This window comes from Schistocerca serialis, chromosome 9, assembly GCF_023864345.2.
Source record: "Schistocerca serialis cubense isolate TAMUIC-IGC-003099 chromosome 9, iqSchSeri2.2, whole genome shotgun sequence".
Taxonomy (NCBI): Eukaryota; Metazoa; Arthropoda; class Insecta; order Orthoptera; family Acrididae; genus Schistocerca; species Schistocerca serialis.
The window spans coordinates 288,284,820-288,305,912 of record NC_064646.1 but is presented as its reverse complement, the minus strand read 5'-3'; the positions used below and the strand labels follow the sequence as shown (position 1 = coordinate 288,305,912).

Here is a 21,093-nt window from a genome sequence, read left to right as displayed (position 1 = left end):
GTAAGGTCTTATGGGGACCAAACTGCTGAGGTCTCATACGATATCGTATGAATACTAGGCAGTTGTAACATGAAGCAAAATGATGTATTCCATACATCCATTTATTAAAAATAGAAGAGAGCAAAGAATTGGGCCTTAAGGCAGTCCTCTTGCTACAGGTATTTCATTCTGAAATCTTATGTATATGGTTCTGTGCTCTAGGAAGGTTTGAATATCAAGTACAAAATCACTTGTATCCCCAGTGACGCTTAATTTTTGAAGCAGAATAGGAATTCGAATGTTGTCATATGCACTCTTAACATCTATAAATACTACTATAAGGTATTGCCTGTCGTTGAATGCCCGAAGAAATTCACAGTGCAGAATAGAAAGACAGTCAGGACCTCCCTTATCCATTCAAAATCCAAACTTTTTTTTGAAAGCAAACTCTTGAACTTCAGCCACCGCTCCAAAAATGTCTTAATAAGCTATTCAGGGGATTTCCCGACACACGAGGACAACGTGACGGACCTGTGTGACGTTGAAATCCTAGACGTTGCTTTAGATTTGATACGTAATGTCGTTAAAGGTTCGTAGAAGTGTCGTCAATCTGGCAAGCCAAAGAGCATAGGACAGTGAATATAATCCACTCCATGGACAGAGCCCATCAAGGACTTCATCAGTCTCTTTATTTCTTTCAGCTGAACGGTGGGCATAAGAAATTGTCGGATACTTACCTACTGGGGGATGAGCTGGACTGCAGACGTAATGAGCTCTCAAGTTGTCAAGCATAACTTCCAACCAGTTGCCATCCATTTCGCCGTGGCCTAGGTACCAGTTACGGCTTCTGAGCCCCCTTATTCTGTTCCACATATCATACATTTTGAAATCTCTAGCCATCTTTTCATAATAATTTATCGAGTTAAGAAGTTTTTCTGATTTTGTAACCTCTTAGTTTGATTATCTGTCTTCCAATATTGCAGACAATCTGCCCGAGACGTGTAGACCTTATAACGCTTTAGTTCTAGACGACAGTAGCAGTCACTCGTGAGCAATATGTGTTCCTCTATATCAAGGAGTTTCTAACCTGAAACGAAGTAGTATTTATTTTGTGTATAGAGAAGTCTCCAGCCTCATTTAAGACGTTGAGGCAAACATAGCTCGATACGTGTTCTGGACCTTTACTGGTACTTCGGCAATTGTATTCTCTATTGCGTTTTCTGAAAAAGTGTCAGTGTGCTGTCTTGATGATCCTAATGTGTCATGCAGTAGCGACCAAACAGGAAAATCAGCAATTGGTGGTGGTCAGTAGCCTTTGGCATCACCAAAAGGTTTCACTATGGGAACCTGCACTTTTAGGTAGGGTCCTTCGTTTGATGTCCTGCTGTGGGCATCAAGCAAGGTATGAGGTATGGAGACTCACCAAGGAAGAAAGAGCAGATGTTTGGCGCCATTAAATCTATCCTAAAGGTCAATATTTCAGTGTTGAAATGGTCCAGAGGTAAGGACTGCTTCAGCATACAGAAACGTCAAAACAACCTTCTGTGAAATTAAAAGCAACAACGATTAGAGAGCAACGGCAGTTCCGCTGTTAAACACATAGGAGAGAGCAGGTAGGTGGAAAGAGTACATTGAAGGCCTTTAAGATGGGAGGACTTGACTGATTACATGAAGGAAAAAGAAATGGCAATAGATATGGAAGCCATAGGGTAGCCCGTATTAGCCAGAGTATAACAGAGCTTTGAAAGACATGTGATGAAGTACGGCAGATCAAGTAGTTAACATCCTTTCGGAGTTCTTAAAATGAAGAGGGAACTGGTTGTGTAGAATCTAACAGACTGTATAATAGCCATCAGACTTTCGGAAAAAGGTCATCCAGATAATTTAGAACATAGTAAGTGTAGAAAAGTGAGAGAATTATAACACAATCAACTTAACAGCTCCATGCTTCCTCGACTGACTCGCTAAATCACCCGGTGTTAGTACCACAGACTAGGTGTGGGACAGTTTGGAACAGCTGGTGAAATTTAGCAATAAACACCCCAGAAAATTGCTAGCTCTGTGACATCTAATCATCAATCAGTGACTTCAGCCGGATACGCCATGCATACGCTATTAACTTGTTTTCTCCTGGAGTAATTAATTTTTTGTCCAGTGTGCTTATGCTTTCAGGACTTTTCTTCTGTTTTTGACCGTACTGTGTTCTGTAAGAATGTGCGACAGTGTTTTTAACACTTTGTGCATACGCTATCTGATCCAAAGTATTTGGACACATATTATTGGATTTTAATATGGGCCGAGTCCACCCTTCGCCTTTATGACGGCTTGACCTCTACTGGGGACACATTCATTCAGGTTTCTAAATGTATATGGAGGAATGTCATCCCATTCTTCCTCAAGAGCCGAAACAGAGAAGGACGCTGGGTAGTTTCTGACTCTTCCCAAATGTGTTCCATTGGGTTCAAGTCGAGAGTCTGAGCAGGCCAGTTCTTTTCAGGAACGTTATCGTCCACAAACTATTGCCTCAAAGATTCGGCTTTATGACAGCATCGATTGTCATACAGAAACAAACAATCGCCTCCGAACTGTTCCTGTACTGTACGCAATACATAACACTGAAAAATGTGTTTATATGCTTCCACTTTTAGGGTTTTCTTAGGGGGCCCGCCCCGTAACCACAGACAGCAGCCCCATACCATAACAACATCTCCTCCGTACTTCGATGTTGGCACAACACAAGATGGCAGGTAACGTTCTGCAGGCATTCGTGAAACCCAAACCCTTCCATCGGATTGCCACAGCGTGTAGCGTGATTCATCACTCCAAATCATTCGTTTTCAGTCATCCATCATCCAGTGGCGTCATTCTTCACAATGCCTCGTAAGTCGTGAAGCACTGACTGCAGAAATGTGTGGCTTATGAGGAGCTGCTCGACCGTTACACACAATTCTTTTTAGCTCCCTACGCACAGTCATTGTGCTAGCTGGAGTGGTGGTGGCACTTTGGAACGCACAAGTGATTCCTTCCGTTGATTTCGTGCGAAATGTTACAACCATCCTACGCAACGCTAGACAGTCCCTGTTCGTCAGTACTTGAGGTCTGGCTAGTCTTGGTTTATCTGCGAGTATTCCTTCGCGGTTTCACTTCACCAAGAGGCGACGCGAGCAGCTTTAGAAGCATTGAAACGTCCCTGACGAATCTGTTACTGAGTTGAAATCCGGTAATTAGTACACGCTCGAAGTCACTGACAAGCTCTCTTCACTGACCCATTCTGCTGTTATTGCTTGTCTGCTGGCAGCACAAGACCCCCGCCTCCATTTAGATTGGCGCTTCCGCTTCTCGCGACATCTAGTGGTCAAATGTTGATGGTGTTGAGACAGCAACTAGCCATAAATTTATTTTCAGTTCCTTTATTCAAAAGGTACCGTTACTGGTATCATTACGATTCATCTTCAGACGGTTTTCATGCTTTCATTACATCATGTGCCCGCTTGGATGGCCGTGCGATCTAACGCACGGCTTTCCGGGCGGGAAGGAGCGCCTGGTCCCCGGCACGAGTCCGCCCGGCGGATTTGTGTCGAGGTCCGGTGAACCGGCCAGTCTGTGGATGGTTTTTAGGCGGTTTTCCATCTGCCTCGGCGAATGCGGGCTGGTTCCCCTCATTCCGCCTCAGTTACACTATGTCGGCGATTGCTGCGCAAACAAGTTCTCCACGTACGCGTACACAACCATTACTCTCCCACGCAAACATAGGGGTTACACTCGTCTGGTGTGAGACATTCCCGGGGGTCCACCGGGGGTCGAACCGCACAGTAACCCTAGGTTCGGATGTGGCGGCGGAGGGGTGAAGTGGACTGTGGTAGTAGTCGTGGGGTTGTGGACCACTGCGGCTGCGGCGGGGACGGAGCCTCTACGTCGTTGCTAAGTCCCCGCTTAACATACAATACATACAATACAATACAATTACAACATGTGGTGCGTTTTCTTACAGATTAATTGTCCTAAAATATAAATAATACATAATTATAAGCATGCCACACAGATGGTTGCTTTACAGATTTGCATTGGATGTAACTTACGTGCAATGTCGGTTTGGAGTGTTTGTTTTCATAGTTTCCGTCCAACAGATGTGAATGCATTCCCACTGCATTCTTATCGTTGTGCACGTAATTTTTCTCACGGAACATTTTAAATTTGATTTCTAACATGCACCACATGTTTTGATACATACAAAGCGCTTACAAACATATGAGTGTCTTGACATCTATTCTGTGACAAATCTAACGTGTTCCGTGAGAAAAATTTACGTGTGCAACGATAAGAATGCAGTGGGAATGTATTCACATCTGTTGGGCGAAAACAAACACTCCAAACAGACATTTCACATAACTCACATCCAATGCAAATCTGTAACGCAACTATCTGTGTGGCATGCTTATAGTTATGTACACTACTGGCCATTAAAATTGCTACACCACGAAGATGACGTGCTACAGACGCGAAATTTAACCGACAGTTAGAAGATGCTGAGATATGCAAATGATTAGCTTTTCAGAGCATTCACACAAGGTTGGCGCCGGTGGCAACACCTACAACGTGCTGACATGAGAAACCGACTTTTCATACACAAACAGCAGTTGACCGGCGTTGCCTGTTGAAACGTTGTTGTGATGCCTCGTGTAAAGAGGAGAAATGCGTACCATCACGTTTCCGACTTTGATAAAGGTCGGATTGTAGCCTATCATGATTGCGGTTTTTCGTATCGCGACATTGCTGCTCGCGTTGGTCGAGATCCAATGACTGTTAGCACAATATGGAATCGGTGGGTTCAGGGGGGTAATACAGAACGCCGTGCTGGATCCCAACGGCCTCGTATCACTAGCAGTCGAGATGGCAGGCATCTTATTCGCATGGGTGTAACGGATCGTGCAGGCCATGTCTCGATCGCTGATTCAACAGATGGGGACGTTTGCAAGACAACAACCACCTGCACGAACAGTTCGACGACGTTTGCAGCAGCTTGGGCTATCAGCTCGGAGACCACGGCTGCGGTTACCCTTGACGCTGCATCACAGACAGGAGCGCCTGCTATCGTGTACTCAACGACGAACCTGGGTGCACGAATGGCAAAACGTCATTTTTTCGGATGAATCCAGGTTCTGTTTACAGCATCATGATGGTCGCATCTGTGTTTGGCGACATCGCGGTGAACGCATATTCGAAGCGTGTATTCGTCATCGCCATACTGCTCTCACCAATTAAAAACGTCTGGTCAATGGTGGCCGAGCAACTGGCTCGTCACAATACGCCAGTCACTACTCTTGATGAACTTAAGTATCGTGTTGAAGCTGCATGGGCAGCTGTACCTGTACATTCCATCCAAGCTCTGTTTAACTCAATGCCCAGGCGTATCAAGGCCGTTATTACGACCAGAGGTGGTTGTTCTGGGTACTGATTTCTCAGGATCTATGCACCCAAATTGCGTGAAAATGTAATCACATATCAGTTCTAGTATAATATATTTGTCCAATGAATACCCGTTTATCATCTGCATTCCTTCTTGGTGTAGCAATTTTAATGGTCAGTAGTGTATTATTCATATTTTAGGACAATTAATCTGTAAAAAAATGCACGACATGTTGTAATGTGTCCGGAAACGCTTAATTTCCATGTTAGACCTCATTTTAGTTTCGTCGGTATGTAGTGTACTTCCTCGATTAACCGCCAGTTGGCGCAATTGAAGGAAGGTAATGTTGAATTGTGCAATCACGTCATCAACACAGATTTTCTGTAAACTTTTGGGCAGGCATTGTTGGTGATGTCTTGATTGGGCCCCATGTTCCTCCACCTACGCTCAATGGAGCACGTTATCATGATTTCATACGGGATACTCTACCTGTGCTGCTAGAACATGTGCCTTTACAAGTGCGACACAACATGTGGTTCATGCACGATAGAACTCCTGCACATTTCAGTCGAAGTGTTCGTACGCTTCTCAGCAACAGATTCGGTGACCGATGTATTGGTAGAGGCGGACCAATTCCATGGCCTCCACGTTCTCCTGACCTGAACCCTCTTGACTCTCATTTATGGGGGCATTTGAAAGCTCTTGTCTACGCAACCCCGGTACCAAATGTAGAGACTGTTCATGCTCGTATTGTGGACGGCTGTGATACAATACGCCATTCTCCAGGGCTGCATCAGCGCATCAGGGATTCCATGAGACAGAGGGTGGATGCACGTATCCTCGCTAACGGAGGACATTTTGAACATTTCCTGTAACAAAGTGTTTGAAGTCACGCTGGTGCGTTCTGTTGCTGTGTGTTTTCATTCCATGATTAATGTGATTTGAAGAGAAGTAATAAAATGAGCTCTAACATGGAAAGTAAACGTTTCCGAACACATGTCCACATAACATATTTTCTTTCTTTGCGTGTGAGGAATGTTTCCTGAAAGTTTGGCCGTACCTTTTTGTAACACCCTGTATAGGGTGTCCGAATACTTTTGATCAGATAGTGTATTTTTGGTCAGTACTGCACCCTGCAAGAAAAGGTACACTTTTTTCAACACCTTGTACCTGTACCTTGGTAGATGCGAATTGCCCTTTGCTTGTAAAGAAAAGTGCCATCCACTGCAGGCAGTGTCTCGCGTGTTGCAGGCCACAAAGGCGGCGCAGACGCGGAGGAAGAGAGCAGCTCGGAGGAGGAAGTGCCGATGAAGGCGTACGCGCCGCGCACCAGCATCCTCGACTCGGCGCCGACGGGCCCGCCGCCAACGGACACGTCGGGCTCCAACAGGTACTGCCCCGGCATCTGTGGCCAAATCCTGCACGAGCTGCTGAGAAGACTGTGCGGCCAGACGTGAGCCATAGCGCCGGGGTCCGCCTAGGCGAGAGCTGAGGCCTCTGCGGCTGCGCACCTCCCGGCATGCCGCTTGCACACTCAGGGTCGGCTTGGCTAGAGGGTTGAGCGGACGCACTCCCGTCTCACCGCGGTCCACAGCTACCACAAGTGTTCCTAGTACTCGCGGCCTACTCACGGGCAGCTTCACCCAGTTCGCAATCACCCCCGTAGGCTGCTTAACGGTGCAGGAGCTTACCTAACACAAATAAACGCTTCAGCTTCAGTAACAGGTCCACGAACAGCTGTTCGTGAACAGTGCAGTGAAAGTTCCTGTTTGTACATAAAAGTATGCTGTAAACGTCGAAGAAAGCACTAACTAGTAGCATCTCAACCCAGAAATTCCAGACAGTCCTGCACTTCCACACTATATGGAAATACGAAATATATATTTTACTGTAGTGCGTTTTGAACGAAAAATATATAGACTTTATATCAACTTAAATACGTGTAATTGTATGTTAAGTTAGTTATCACCCACTTTTAGTTAAGCCCTTCATCACACCCCTAGTTTTTTTCCACCCCTAGAATCCCTTTGTGATGATGCAGCATGTTGCAGCCAGCATGAGAAACTTATAACAGGTAATGGAAACTTGTCAGAACTTGAAGTGGAGAGAAATACATTGCAGAATCTGGAAAATGAAGTAAGAAATGTGCACTGGAAATGTGAATAATATGGATGAGAAAGGCTGTACTCATCAAAAGTGGACATCGCGATCAGGCGAACAGAAAACAAAGAAACAAGCTCATTTCAAACTTATAACAATAGTCTTTCAGACAAATTGGTACCAGAGCTTCTACAATCAAAAAATCTTCGTACGAAGTTTAACGAAGAGAATGGTAAGACGACAGCTGTGAGATACTAGTGCTGGATAGAAAGTATTGGCAACACTGCCGTAACATGTCAAATGGCATGTGCGCTGCCTGTAGCAGATAGCAGAAGACCAGTTGAAGAAGTACAGTGCGTGGCTGAATCTGTTGCAGTGTGTACTGTTCGAAAGTGCGCGAGGCCATTTTAAGCGCCCTAACAATATGTTTACGAAACACGGAAAAAATGGATCAAGATTGAAGTGTTACATAATCGGGGCAAACAACAATGTGTTCGGGGACTGCGTGAGGCATGTGGTGATGCAGCATTGGCATATCGTATGGTGGCGAGATGTGTGAAAGTGTTTTGGAATGGAAGAAATGTCATCTGAGATCGGTCCATTGTATGGAAACGCCATGGTTCTCCTGATCCACAGCACATGCTCTGCGAAGCAGCTGGTGGCAAAGAGATGGCTATTGTGGCTTACAGTACCCGGGGGTTAATCTGAAGCACATTGCACCATAGGTGCAGATGGTCACTGCACCTTCATCTCACACTGAGAAGAAAGCGAGGACACCATCTAGTACAGCGTCTCATCATCCTTCATGATGTCAGAAGGTGAGACCCATGCAGGAGTTCCTGCACACATGGGGATGGGAGATACTGAACATCCGCCGTATTCATCCGATATGAATCCATGCGATTACGACCTGTTCGCCAAAATGATGAAGCCTCCTCATGGCATAAGCTAAAGCACAAGAGAAGACATCATCTGTGCCATAGCGTGGTCCCTGCTACACATCGATAGAAGTGGATGCACTGACAGTTTACGACGACTTGCATTTGTGTGGGGAAGTATATCGAGATGCAGGGCTATTATACTGACGGCGTGTAATATGATGAACGTCTGTCAACAAAAGCTGGTATGAATTATAACGGTGTTGCCACTACTTCTTATCCAACCCTTATATATCGAGAGGTAATATCGAACTGTTGTCAGTATAGTACTAAAAGAGATGCAAAGGACACTCATTCCACTCTGGCAACTTTAAACTTCATGCCTTATTCTTTCTTAAAGGCCTGATTGAGACCTTCACTTCTGGCGAGTGTAGCTTTCTGAAGAAATGTCTGAATTGGGTAGTACCTCAAGAAAGGAATGATATTGTGATTCGACGTTCCGTAACGTAATACACATTATTTACTGTTTCTTATACTTAATTATATAGAAATAAATTTCAGGTAGAGAATCTTAGATTATATTGCAAATTTCATTGGACTGGTGCTCAGTTCTATTAACTCAGGTTTTTCCTTGTTTTCAAAACAAGTCACGTGGTGTGTTTTGTGAACAAAAGAAGTTGTATGTATAAAATACTTGGGCTGTACTGCGGTACTAGACGCGCCAAATGTGTATTAAATCTCTACCAATCGAAAAATTCCTGCAATCTCCTCATTAGGAGTAAGACTGACTACTGACTCTGCTTCCTTCCCCCTGTCTCCCATTTGTTGCTTCAGTCCCTCACAGGTATAAAGTGGGCTACGAGACTTTCAAAATTAAGAAGCTCTTCAATGCATTTCATTTGAAAATACTCGAACACATCATTCTTGGAGAAATGCGCTGATACAAAAGTTGTCTGCCGTCGGCAGCAAGCAGTCCAGTACATTTGTCTTGCCCATTCCCATAGTGCAGCGGCTAGCGTTACTGCCATTCATGTGAAGTTCAAGATCATCAGTAGCCAAATCTCATTTTGGAATGTTGTAAAATGAAATCCACTACATCTCATGTGGCCAAATTAGAAATTGCTGTGTGAAGCAAACTGCGAAGCTGACAGGCTATCTCCAGCAGTGGGGTTGAATAGAGAGGGTTTCATAAGGCTGGAAGCCACAAATAATTATTATCATCGTTATACAATATCAAAAAAAGTTTTGCATCACCCCAGTTCCCAGAATTCCTGAAGATAGACGTTGACTGTGGATACCGTATCACAGGCACAGTCCCTTTCGCTGTTCAGGGATGTCACTAAACCCGCACAAAGAGACAGGAACCGCCGATGACGTGCCTCGCTCAGGCCGCCCAAGGGCTACTACTGCAGTGGATGACCGCTGTCTACGGATTGTGGCCCAAAGGAACTCTGACAGTAACGCCACAGTGTTGAATAATGCTTTTCGTGCAACCACAGGACATCGTGTTACGACTATTACCATTCAAACTGTGCGCAATTAGCTACATGATGCGCAATTTCACTGCCGACGTCCATGGCGAAGTCCATCTTCGCAACCACGACACCATGCATCGCAATACAGATAGGCCGAACTACATGCCAAATCGACGGCTCAGGGATGGCATCATATTCTCTTCACCGATGAGTGTCGCATATGCCTACAATCAGACAATCGTCGGAGATGTGTTTGGAGGCAAACCAGTCAGGCTGAACTCCTTAGACACACTGTCCAGAGAGTGCAGCAAGGTGGAGGTTCCCTGCTATTTTGGGTTGGTATTATGTGGGGCCTACGTACGCCGCTGGTAGTCGTGGAAGGCGCAGTAACAGTTTTACGATACGTGAACGCCATCTTTCGACCGATAGTGCAACCATGTTGGCGAGGAATTCGTCTTCATGGACGACAATTCGCGCCCCCATCGTGCACATCTTGTGAATGACTTCCTTCAGGATAACGACATCGCTCGACTAGAGTGGCCAGCATGTTCTCCAGACATGAACCATATCGAACGTGCCTGGGATAGATTGAAAAGGGCTGTTTATGGACGACGTGACCCACCAACCACTCTGAGGGATCTGTGCCGAATCGCCGTTGAGGAGTGGGACAATCTGGCCCAACAGTGCCTTGATGAACTTGTAGATAGCATGCCACGACGAATACAGGCATGCGCCAATGCAACATGACTTGCTACGGGGTATTAGAGATACCGGTGTGTACAGGAATCTGGATCACCACCTCTGAAGGTCTCGTTGAATGGTGGTACAACATGCAATGTGTTGATTTCATGAGCAATGAAAAGGTCGGAAATGATGTTTATGTTGGTCTCTATTCCAATTTTCTGTAGATGTTCTGAAACTCTCGGAACCGAGGTGATGCAAAACTTTTTTTTACGTGTGTAGCAGATGTAGCCTACATTTAACAAAGAAATCTCAGTAACGCCGATACTCAGTCTTGCTTCCAATGGAGAGTTTGAATGTTGGAATCGAAATGTTTTAATTCACATTTGAGGCTAGTAGTACGTCGCTTATATACAAAGATACTGCCACGAAATATTCTATGGACAAATAGATCACAGAAATATAATTCGCCATATTGGCGGAAATGTTTTCCATGACTTTCTTACAATAAAGGACATACAGGGTGTACCTCCTAAGAGTCGTCAGACAGATTTTCTCTGCTATTTCGGCCGATATGTACAATTTAGTTCTTGTAATATGTATCTTGAATCAAGCTACACAAATACTGCTTGTCATGTCTTTCATGAGATGGCCTGTGTCGATAGAGTGCGTCGATTTGTTTCCCACTACAAACAAAATGATTTCTGAACCGGAATTTTACATGCACTCTATAGAGTGGTCCCAAATCAATCTAGCGCGATATTTGTACTATCAGCATCTATTAACAGGGTCAGTAAAACACATAGAACAACCAGTATTGCAGCAGCAACAGCAACGCACTGGCTGCGCTGACTGCTGCGAGCATGCAGCATCGCTGCTCGGTTGCTGTTGGAGTACTGGCTATTCTTCGTATTCTCCTGTCCCTGTTAACATATCGGCAAAACCAATTTCCTTCTAGGCTAATATGGAGTCGTATTGTCGAATGACTACCTAAAGAGCCGCTTGAAAAATCCGTCTACACTCAGCGTTGCATGAAAGATGTGATGAGCAGTATTTGCTTCGGCTGACTCCAGCTACACATTGCAATATCGAAATTGCAAATATCTCCCGAACCGACTGAGAAAACGTGCTTGGCAATTCTTAGGAGGTATACCTGCTATGTATGTACTGCAACCAGTCGTATTGTTTAATGATTATTAGTCTTGTGTCATTAGTTTATTAGCAAAGCATTTAGAGCTACTAGTGCACATCTAGAGGCATCACGACATGCAGATCACTTACATGTTACTTATGGCTCTAATACTATTAACTAAAATACTGTTACTTTCTGGAATTCCCAGGGACTTCAATAATTGCAATTCACTTGGCTCCCAGCATAGAAATTGAATAAATGTATGGAAAATGTCTTGAAAAATACGTGGTGAATGTTTTTCTTCACCTGTCGTATGTGTATCCACTGGTTACAGCGATGGTCGGGCATATGTCCTCGCTTTTGTAGAATTTTTCTGCACTTTTTAAATCACGTTCCACGGTGTTTTTAACGTGAGGCAAGCAAAGTATAATGTACTAATACACAAAACTGTTTTCTTTGCACATTAGCTACATCTTCCAGGTACTTCTATACATAGTCGCCGCTCTGACTTAGACATTTGTCGCAGCGTTATACCAAATTTCCAACACCATCGCCATAGAAGGCAGCCGCCTGTGCTGCCCGATAATTCCCTACACTGCCGGCCGGAGTGGCCGAGCGGTTAAAGGCGCTACAGTCTGGAATCGCACGACCTCTACGGTCGCAGGTTCCAATCCTGCCTCGGGCATGGATGTGTGTGATGTCCTTAGGTTAGTTAGGTTTAAGTAGTTCTAAGTTCTAGGGGACTTATGACCACAGCAGTTGAGTCCCATAGTGCTCAGAGCCATTTGAACCCTACACTGGTCTATAGCACGTAGCCTGCGCCCAAGTGTTGTCTTTGTATCCAGCGTTTCATGTGAATAGGGATGATACTCAGGACGAGCCAATTAGGGCTGTGTTGTGGGTGATCGATCACTTCCAATCGAAAAGGATGCAGGAGCGTCTTCACTGCCCCTGCAGAGTGCGGCTGAGGACTGCCATGAAGAAGGAAGTGCGTGGCAGTTGTGTTAGGTGGGCTGCATTCATTAAGGCGAAGCCTCTCAGCAGGACCTCCTACTTGGTGGGAGACATTGTTGTTCTAGGCACCTTTACTCGCCCACAGTGCGCTCACAACTGAAAAAAGCGTCTTGATGCTATCGACGGGCATACTAGAGACACTGCCCGAAACGTCTGTGAAAAGCCTCGTTGGATTTTCACAGTGGTTTCCATTTCGCGACCGATCATTCTTCACTTTCCTAATAGCTCTCGTATTTGCACAAAACATGAACACAAAATGGCCACCATATTAACACTATTATTTCTTAAAATTGGAGCTGAACAAATGATAGGCACGTTCCAATAGGCACAACATTTTTGATGCATCACAGAGACTGCTACTGTATCGAGCACTGCTCGAAAAGTCAGATGACATTTGGTCATGTGGTGCAATCGTATTACCTCGACCTACATAAGCAATCTGATGTGAATGCGTCACACTGTGGGACCAAGTGAACATTCAAGAGATCCAGCATGAAGCAGTGTGATGCAGTCCTATATGTACAACACTGTCACAGGCGAAGTGCTTCAGTGGATGTAGCTGCTGCTATGAAATACTTGTTATCCAATTCTAGGAAAACTCGAGTTTCGTGACAAGAATTGATTGTTTCACATCTTGCAGAGCGATATCTTCACTCTACAAAAGACTGAATTTCTTTTCGTTATTCGTCATAGTTATTGTGCTGCAGCAAATTAAGTAAATCAGTGCACGAAATTTTTAAAATTTGCGATAGTAAAAAGGCGTTGTGTAGATCTTCTGTATGGTTCATTTTACGTCATACATTGCTGTGTGTGAGAATTGTACTTAGAGCCGAGAGCACATTGATGTTCTCAAGGTATTGGTTTTTATCTCTTTGGGAGGGTCGTTTGCAGTGTGCTCGGATCTGACCATACGCAACGTGCATCATGTGGTCGTAACACACATCGTATTCCGTAAACGGTTCAAAATATCGAACCAAGGTTTTCTACATATGATAGCATGCAGAGAGATGCATATTTTCTGTATGATTAATACTTGGAACTTCTTTATCTATTGAGATACGGAAGTAAATATAATTTTCTTTTGATGGAATGATTAATTTTTTCAACAACATTTAATATCTAGTCAGAGAAGAATATTGTGCCATTGCATGCATTAACACTGACAGTTTTCTATATGGGCTATTTAGCTTTAGTCGAGACTTGTTTCTTGCTGTGTCACAAGATGTAATGACTATGTAACTACATGTTTTAATTATTTCGATTTCCAATGTGACATCTTGTTTATTTACAGGCTTTAGATTCTTTCTTGCTACATGTAATGATTCCAGCTAGTCAACTAGTGTCTCCCTCAACGTTACTGAAATGGTGTTCATATGGGGACTACTGATACTCTACTTTGTTCCTTTTAACCTGTGATACCAAGTACCACGTATAATTTCCTGTCACCATCTTCAAAATTTACAAGTCCTGCAGAACAAATGGTGTACTATATGAGTATTCTCACTGGTCAAAGACTTATTAGTAATTATGCAGGGCCACAATTATTTTTACGGTCCACTTCAACTGTAATGACACGATGCTTGATTCTTTACTTGACTACCTGACAACCAAATAAAGTACATTAAACTAACTGTAATTGCGATCAGGATACTAAGATACAGCGGCAAGACTCCTCATGCAGACAGTAGCGTCACACATAACCTGATTGCAAAAATGTGAAAACTCGAGAACTATACTAAATCGTGAATGTGATCATTTATTTATCCATTCATTTATTGGTTTCTGTTTATAAATATGAGCTGCACTCTAGAAGATACAGCACTCTGTGTTGTGATTACTATACACACTAGAAATGAAGTTGCTCACAACAAAGTCTTCTAAAGTATACTGAGGTCTCGGCATTTCACATACAGTAACAGGCTGTATTTCGTGGAGAACTGTTCTTGCAATGTGTATGCCATTGCAGGATGCAACCCAGCATTTATCTGACTGATTTCCTGCCACTCTTGTCTCCTTTTTAAACGAAATTCCCCTAGTGTATTTTCATTTAGAAGTAAGAGTTTCTGTTGTGTAATAATTTTGATACAGTCCATAGAGATCAAATAGCATCTATTATAGGATCAACAGCTTCATGCTGGATATTAAATCTTGTTGCAAGGTAGTTTATAGAGACCTCTTACCCCACACATGCACTTTCTCCATGACCTATTATTGACATTATCCAATTTTGTCTTAATTCCTGTACAGTGTTTTCGAAGCGCATAAAGTTGAAAGCGGTTTTTAGTGTGAGATGCTGCACCATCAATCACACACGTGGTCATTTTTAGGAAATGTATGGTTCTAGATTCTACATCATCAGTTACCATACTGACAGCATACCATGCATATGCACTGTCATGAATGAGGTCGTCACTGAAAATATCAAAACGGAGTGATGTTCGAAGGAAGTGAGCAACACATGTAAATATTGACTCTTGTGATGTGTTCCAGTGGTAACTTTGAACTTCGTTCTGCAAAGCAACAGACCAGTTCTCAGCAAATTCGCAGGAATCGGCTGGTCTTTACAGTGTCTACCTGAAATCTGCTGAATCTGTTTTAATTGCTTGCACAAAAGAAAATACCAGGAAAAGTTAACCGCCAAGGAGTTAGGGCCACCCAGACCAGATCCATTGTCTGATAAAGTGACGAAATCAAATAAGCGCGACTGCAAGCAAACATTTAACAAAGAAGTGTATAATAAGTGTAAGTTGTTGTGTGAGTGCAACGTAAGAATGTCTGATTTTCAACCCGGAAGTTAATTCGTTAACTAACACGTGTTAGGGACCTTATCCATTTTCCTGACAAAATAAAAAAAACACCAAAACTCCCACTTACACAAAAATGCGAAACAGGGAGTAGTGAAAGCTTAAGTATTACCTCATTCTTGCCACAAACTGGACTTAATTATATAGAAAACAACAAAATTCCACAAAAACTGTTCTTTCTTTTCTCAGATAAGTTATGCATGTTGTTACTGTTATATTATTATTGTTATTATTATTATTGACAGTAGCTGAAGTTGTATAAACTTGTTGATTAGCATAACTGCTGTACAGCAGATGATATTAATTTCACGCTCTCATATTTATGTGAATTTAAAAATTTCTGAACGCCCAGGATGTATACTTACGAGCCGCCACTGAATCTAAGCGAAGCATCTCTGCTAATGTATAACATCTTTGATTGCCGAAGTTTTTCAGAACATCTAGTGTACACCGACTATCTCTCTTAAGAGTTGTTAGGCGCATTTTCTCTGGTGTTATGGGAGATATATGCAATTTCGTTTTTGCATTGTGTGGCTGGAGTCAGCCGAAGTAGTTACTGCTCGTTACGTCTTTCATGTGAGGGAGTCGCGAGCAGAACATCCGTAGACGCACAGTGAAGGATAGCATTATTCTGTGGCGGCGCGCACAAGGGTCAAAAAATGGTTCAAATGGCTCTGAGCACTATGGGGCTCAACTGCTGTGGTCATAAGTCCCCTAGAACTTAGAACTACTTAAACCTAACTAACCTAAGGACAGCACACAACACCCAGCCATCACGAGGCAGAGAAAATCCCTGACCCCGCCGGGAATCGAACCCGGGAACCCGGGCGTGGGAAGCGAGAACGCTACCGCACGACCACGAGATGCGGGCGCGCACAAGGGTCAGCTTGTTTACTCTTTGATTATATATAATAGTTCTTTTGTTATTGATTCAATGTTAATATGAGCTTTTCGTTGCAATAAAAAATAAAATATTATAGCCTAACTACTTCGTGAGTTTTCTGAAGACTGTAATAAGTAGTACGTGGATAAACATGCGACGCCCAATGTCAACCAGAAAGCGTTTTTGGACTGACTCGAAGCAAAAGAAAATTGCAGATATTTGCGGAAACACTGGAGAAAATGCGCCTGCTGACTCTTAGGAAAGACACTCTGTATATGATGGCCATCTTGTAATCATATTACGATGGTCTGTGCAAATATAACGAAATAATCTTTCATAAGAATAACAAATGCGTAGAATTATTATGTATTAGTACATTGTACAGAGTTTTTCTCAGTTAAAAATCATTGTGAAATGTGAAACGTGATTTGAAAATAGTGTGAAAAAAGGGCTTCGTAGCGAGGACAATGGTCGACAGGGTAGTACCCAGTGTACGAACATGTAACCCTCTTAATGTAACCAAAAATTTATGCCCCAGAACATTTTTAACAAGCAATCAATCATACATTTATTCCATTTCTACATAGTAGGACAAATGTTCTGTCTTAACGAAGACCCTGGAAATCCAACAAATTAGTGACAATTTAGTTAACAGTATTAGTAGCGGAAATAGTATTTACATGATTTGTATGCTGTGATGCCATATTATTAACACTAGTGATTTGAGACTAGGCGCTAGTAAATCAATATTTTAGATTAATGATGTTTTAACAAAACATTGTGACTTGTTGCTGTACGTACTCCTATCTTTTAGAAATCATAGACTTTGGTACAAGAAAAAGTAATAAGAAGACTGAACATTGTGCAATTGACAGTTCATTTCTGTTCAGTTAAGCAAAAGCAGAGTCACATAAGTTGCTGCGCGGCTGTTTACATTGACATACTGTGTAAGTTGTGACTGGAGTGGAGCAGTTGGCTGATTACTGGACTTTTACTAACAGCAGCTCTGGCACCCGGCAAGGCAGTCTGGCCGCGGGTGAGCCTAGCCTGCGGGCTACTTCTCCCGGCGTCCCGTCTCAGAGATCAGAGTCCCTATCACTGGCTAGTGACGGAGATCTTTCGGTAGGGCAGCCGGGCAGTGACACTCACCGTGCAAGTGAGTTACGCGTCACACAGCTTCGGTTTGTGTGACCACACTACATGTTTTCATATTTCTCTTAGTCTGTGCTATCGCTAGCAGTATTGCTTACATAGTGCTTCAAACTAACCTAGGCAAGTACTTTGCATACTTAGTATTCCAACCCAGCAGGTAACACCGTTCGTCACCACCTTAATGTTTAGCACATATTTTAACATCTATATTTTATTCTTTATCCCGACGCTTACTAACGTCTCCCTCTTCCTTCTCTTTTATATTTTTATTTTGTTTTAAATTATGACTACATATACCAAATACTTCACACGAATTTAGTTTATTATTGCTCTCTTTCATTATAATTTTTTTGTGTTTGGGGCTGTCAACACTCGGAAACTGGAGAGCTCGAAAAAACCTGTTAATTGGAGAAGAACTGTGTGTTCAAAATTTAAAGAAAATACTTGATTTGAACGACATGAATAGGTGGAAGAGTCTGACTGGTTCAATATTTCGACGACATGGTTTTCGTCAACGTTAAGCACTCTTAGTGTACGGAGACTTCAAATGAGCAGACCAAAAGCTGAACACCATTTTTAGAAGTATGAAAATAATATGGTTGGGAAAACGGAAATCGGGATTTCATTATCTTCTCCATTGCTTTTCAGGGAGAATTTTACTGGCGGGTCCGCAGTTGATAAGTTATTTGATTTGGAAATAGACATTCCACACCTTAAATTTTTGTTGTGTTTATTTATCTTTCGTTCTTTGCGAGTAGTCACAGTCGCCTCAAGCAATCGTTCCTGACGTCAGCCAACTCGTAGGTCGACGTGTATCACATCCCTAGACACTTTAATTTGGCTCTGACCAATGGTGATACGGACTGAAGCCGGACGACTTGGCTGATGACATGAATGATTGCCTGTACCCCAAAAATAGTCCCAAAGGACGAAAGTTAAATAAATCAAAACGAAGTGTAGTTGCGGAAGGTCTATTCCCAAAACAAAAAGGAAATTGGTGTGTTTCTTTTTGCAGGTTCCTTAATAACGTAGGATCAAGCTGGAAAGTATTGCCTCTGCTGGGGAAACTTTCAGTGGGGTAATTCTTCAATTTCTCCAGGCGTATTTTATGACGAAATAAATCTCGGGTGAACAGCCTGGAATGAGTGTGGATAGGAAACAATATTTCGGCACTCGACCACGTTGCCATCATCAGGTGCGCTGATGTACTGACCGGCGGTGGGCCAGCGCCATGTACGAGGACAATCCCCCTTCCGCTCCTCCCTCAGGCGCTTCCAATGAGTTGGTGCGGTCCGCTCCCTGCGCGCGGTCCAGGTGCAGCGTCCGTTCTCCCGCCGTCCTAGGTCTTCTCGTTCAGGAGGGTCTGCCGCTCTCGTTATTCTTCCCTCCTCCCACGAAGTCGGTACACCCTGGGAAATATCATTTTTCTTCTTAATCCGGGTGATCGCGGGTTCCCACGAGTTGTGGCTACCTTACTCTGATCTGTATGGCTTCTTTGATGACACGGTCCCAGTATTTGGAAGTCTGTGTCAGCACTTTGGTTTGGTCATAATCCATGCTGTGGAGTTCCGACAGGCAATGCTCAGCGATTGCCGACTTACTGGGCTGTTGCAGTCTAGTGTGCCATTGATGTTCTCGGCATCGGTCCTCAATGGTACAAATGGTGTGCCCTATGTATACGCTACCGCATTGGCAAGGTATCTGATAAACCCCTGATTTACGTAGACCAGTGTTGTCCTTGACACTACCAAGAAGGCTTTTGGTTTTGCTTGGAGGACGAAAGATTGTTTTCACTTGGTGTTTACGTAAAATGCGCCCAATTTTTCCGGATAAGGCCCCACAAAACGGAATAATAGCCAAGGCAGCCTCCTCCTGAGCTTCATCCTCAGTTTCCGCCGGTGCTGCAGGTGTGGGATGTAGAGCCTTCCGAATTTGCCCTCCCTTGTAACCGTTCCTCAGGACAGTGTTGGTAGATGCTCGGATCTCGAGTGAAGTGGAAGTTCTGACTCATCCCAAAGGTATTCCAGTGATTTCAAGTGTTGACTCCGAGCACACTAGTTCATTTCATGAATGTTATTGTCCACGAACCGTAGCGTCACAGATGCTGTTGTATGACATGGTGAATTGTCGTGGTGATACAAACAATCGCTGTCTCCGAACTGTGCACAACGCTGTGAAATGTTTTCATATCCTTCCGCATTTAGTGACTTCTTAAGAGGAGTAAGAGGACCACGCACTAACCATTAAAAACACCCCCATGACGTAAATCTGTACTTCATTGTTGGCACTACAAGTGGTGGCAGGCAACGTTCTGCAGGCATTCGACGGACCCAAACCCTTCCACAGAACTGCCAGAGGCTATCTCGCAATTCATCACTCCAGGTCACTCGTTTCCAGTCATACGACGTCCAGTGCGTCGCTCTCCACCTCAGTTCAAGAGTTACTTAAAGTTGATTACGGAAATGTGTGCTCATTGAGGAGGTGCTCTACCACTGTATCCCGCTCTTCAGCTCCCTACGCATAATCATTGTGTTAGCTGTACTGCTGACAGTATTTTGGAATTCAAGAGTTATTCCTTCTACTGATTCCACGTGATTTTTTACAATCAACCTCCGCAATGGTGTTCTGTCCATCAGTACATGAGGTGCCTCGAGACGGTTTAGGTGCGGTTGTTCCTCCGCGCTTCCAGTTCACAGCCACATCACCAATAGTCGACTTGGACAGCGTTAGGATCGTTGAAGTGTCCATGTTGGATTTGTAACTCAGGTGGCATCCAATGACTAGTCCATGTTCGAAGTCACTGAGCGCTCTTGACCAACCCATTGTGCTGTTACTGTTCCTCTGCTGATAACACAACATTCCCCACCTCTTTATACACGGGCGTTGGAGCCCACCTCCCGTGACATCTACAGAATAGTTCGCCTTACATAAGATGTCCGGATACTTGTTATCAAGTAGTGTATGTTGCTTGAAGCAGTTTGAGTCACAAGACTTCATGTCTTGAAGAAAGAAATTTCTGGGGAGATACACACATATCAATTCCAGTCATCACTTACTTAACTTTAAGGTACTGGACACATATGCCAGAGATCTAGGTTATATTTTCTCAATATCTCTTAGCGCGAACGCAGAGTAATTTCCCTTAAAAAGATAAAAACCGATTTCCTGTACCACCTTTGTCCCCTCTGAGCTCGTACTCCGTCTCTAATGACATTTAACCCCAATCTTGCTTTTTACCTAACTTTGTCAACTGATTTGTAGAATCATACTCTAAAGACTGTATAACTGTAAAAGTATAAGCAGCGCTAAAAGAAGTTAACATGCAGACGTACGATACTTCCTAAAACATCGCCAACGGTGATGAGAAACTCAGCAGGGAAACATACTTGCGTGGACAAATAACTGTGCTGCAGATGTCCGACTGAAACTACAATGGTGAACAATGTAATCCATCTCTACCAGAAACAGTAAAAGGCTGCTAAGATATTAACTCTGGAAATAAACAGAATACCACTCTTAGCTCTGGCTCCAGTCCACTCATACTTGGCAGAAGAATGAAGAAAGTAATCCAATTTCGTGATAAGGAAA

At 43.5% G+C, this 21,093-nt stretch overlaps 1 protein-coding gene across 1 annotated transcript in view; it reads left to right on the top strand.

The window, feature by feature from the left end:
• Nucleotides 1–21,093, top strand: part of LOC126419040 (rabphilin-3A) — a 1,076,902-nt gene that overhangs the window by 891,759 nt on the left and 164,050 nt on the right. The window contains exons 10-11 of the mRNA XM_050086103.1: nucleotides 6,638–6,776; nucleotides 17,355–17,509. Of these exons, the coding sequence (XP_049942060.1) occupies nucleotides 6,638–6,776; nucleotides 17,355–17,509 (294 nt within the window). The remainder of the gene's footprint in view (nucleotides 1–6,637; nucleotides 6,777–17,354; nucleotides 17,510–21,093) is intronic.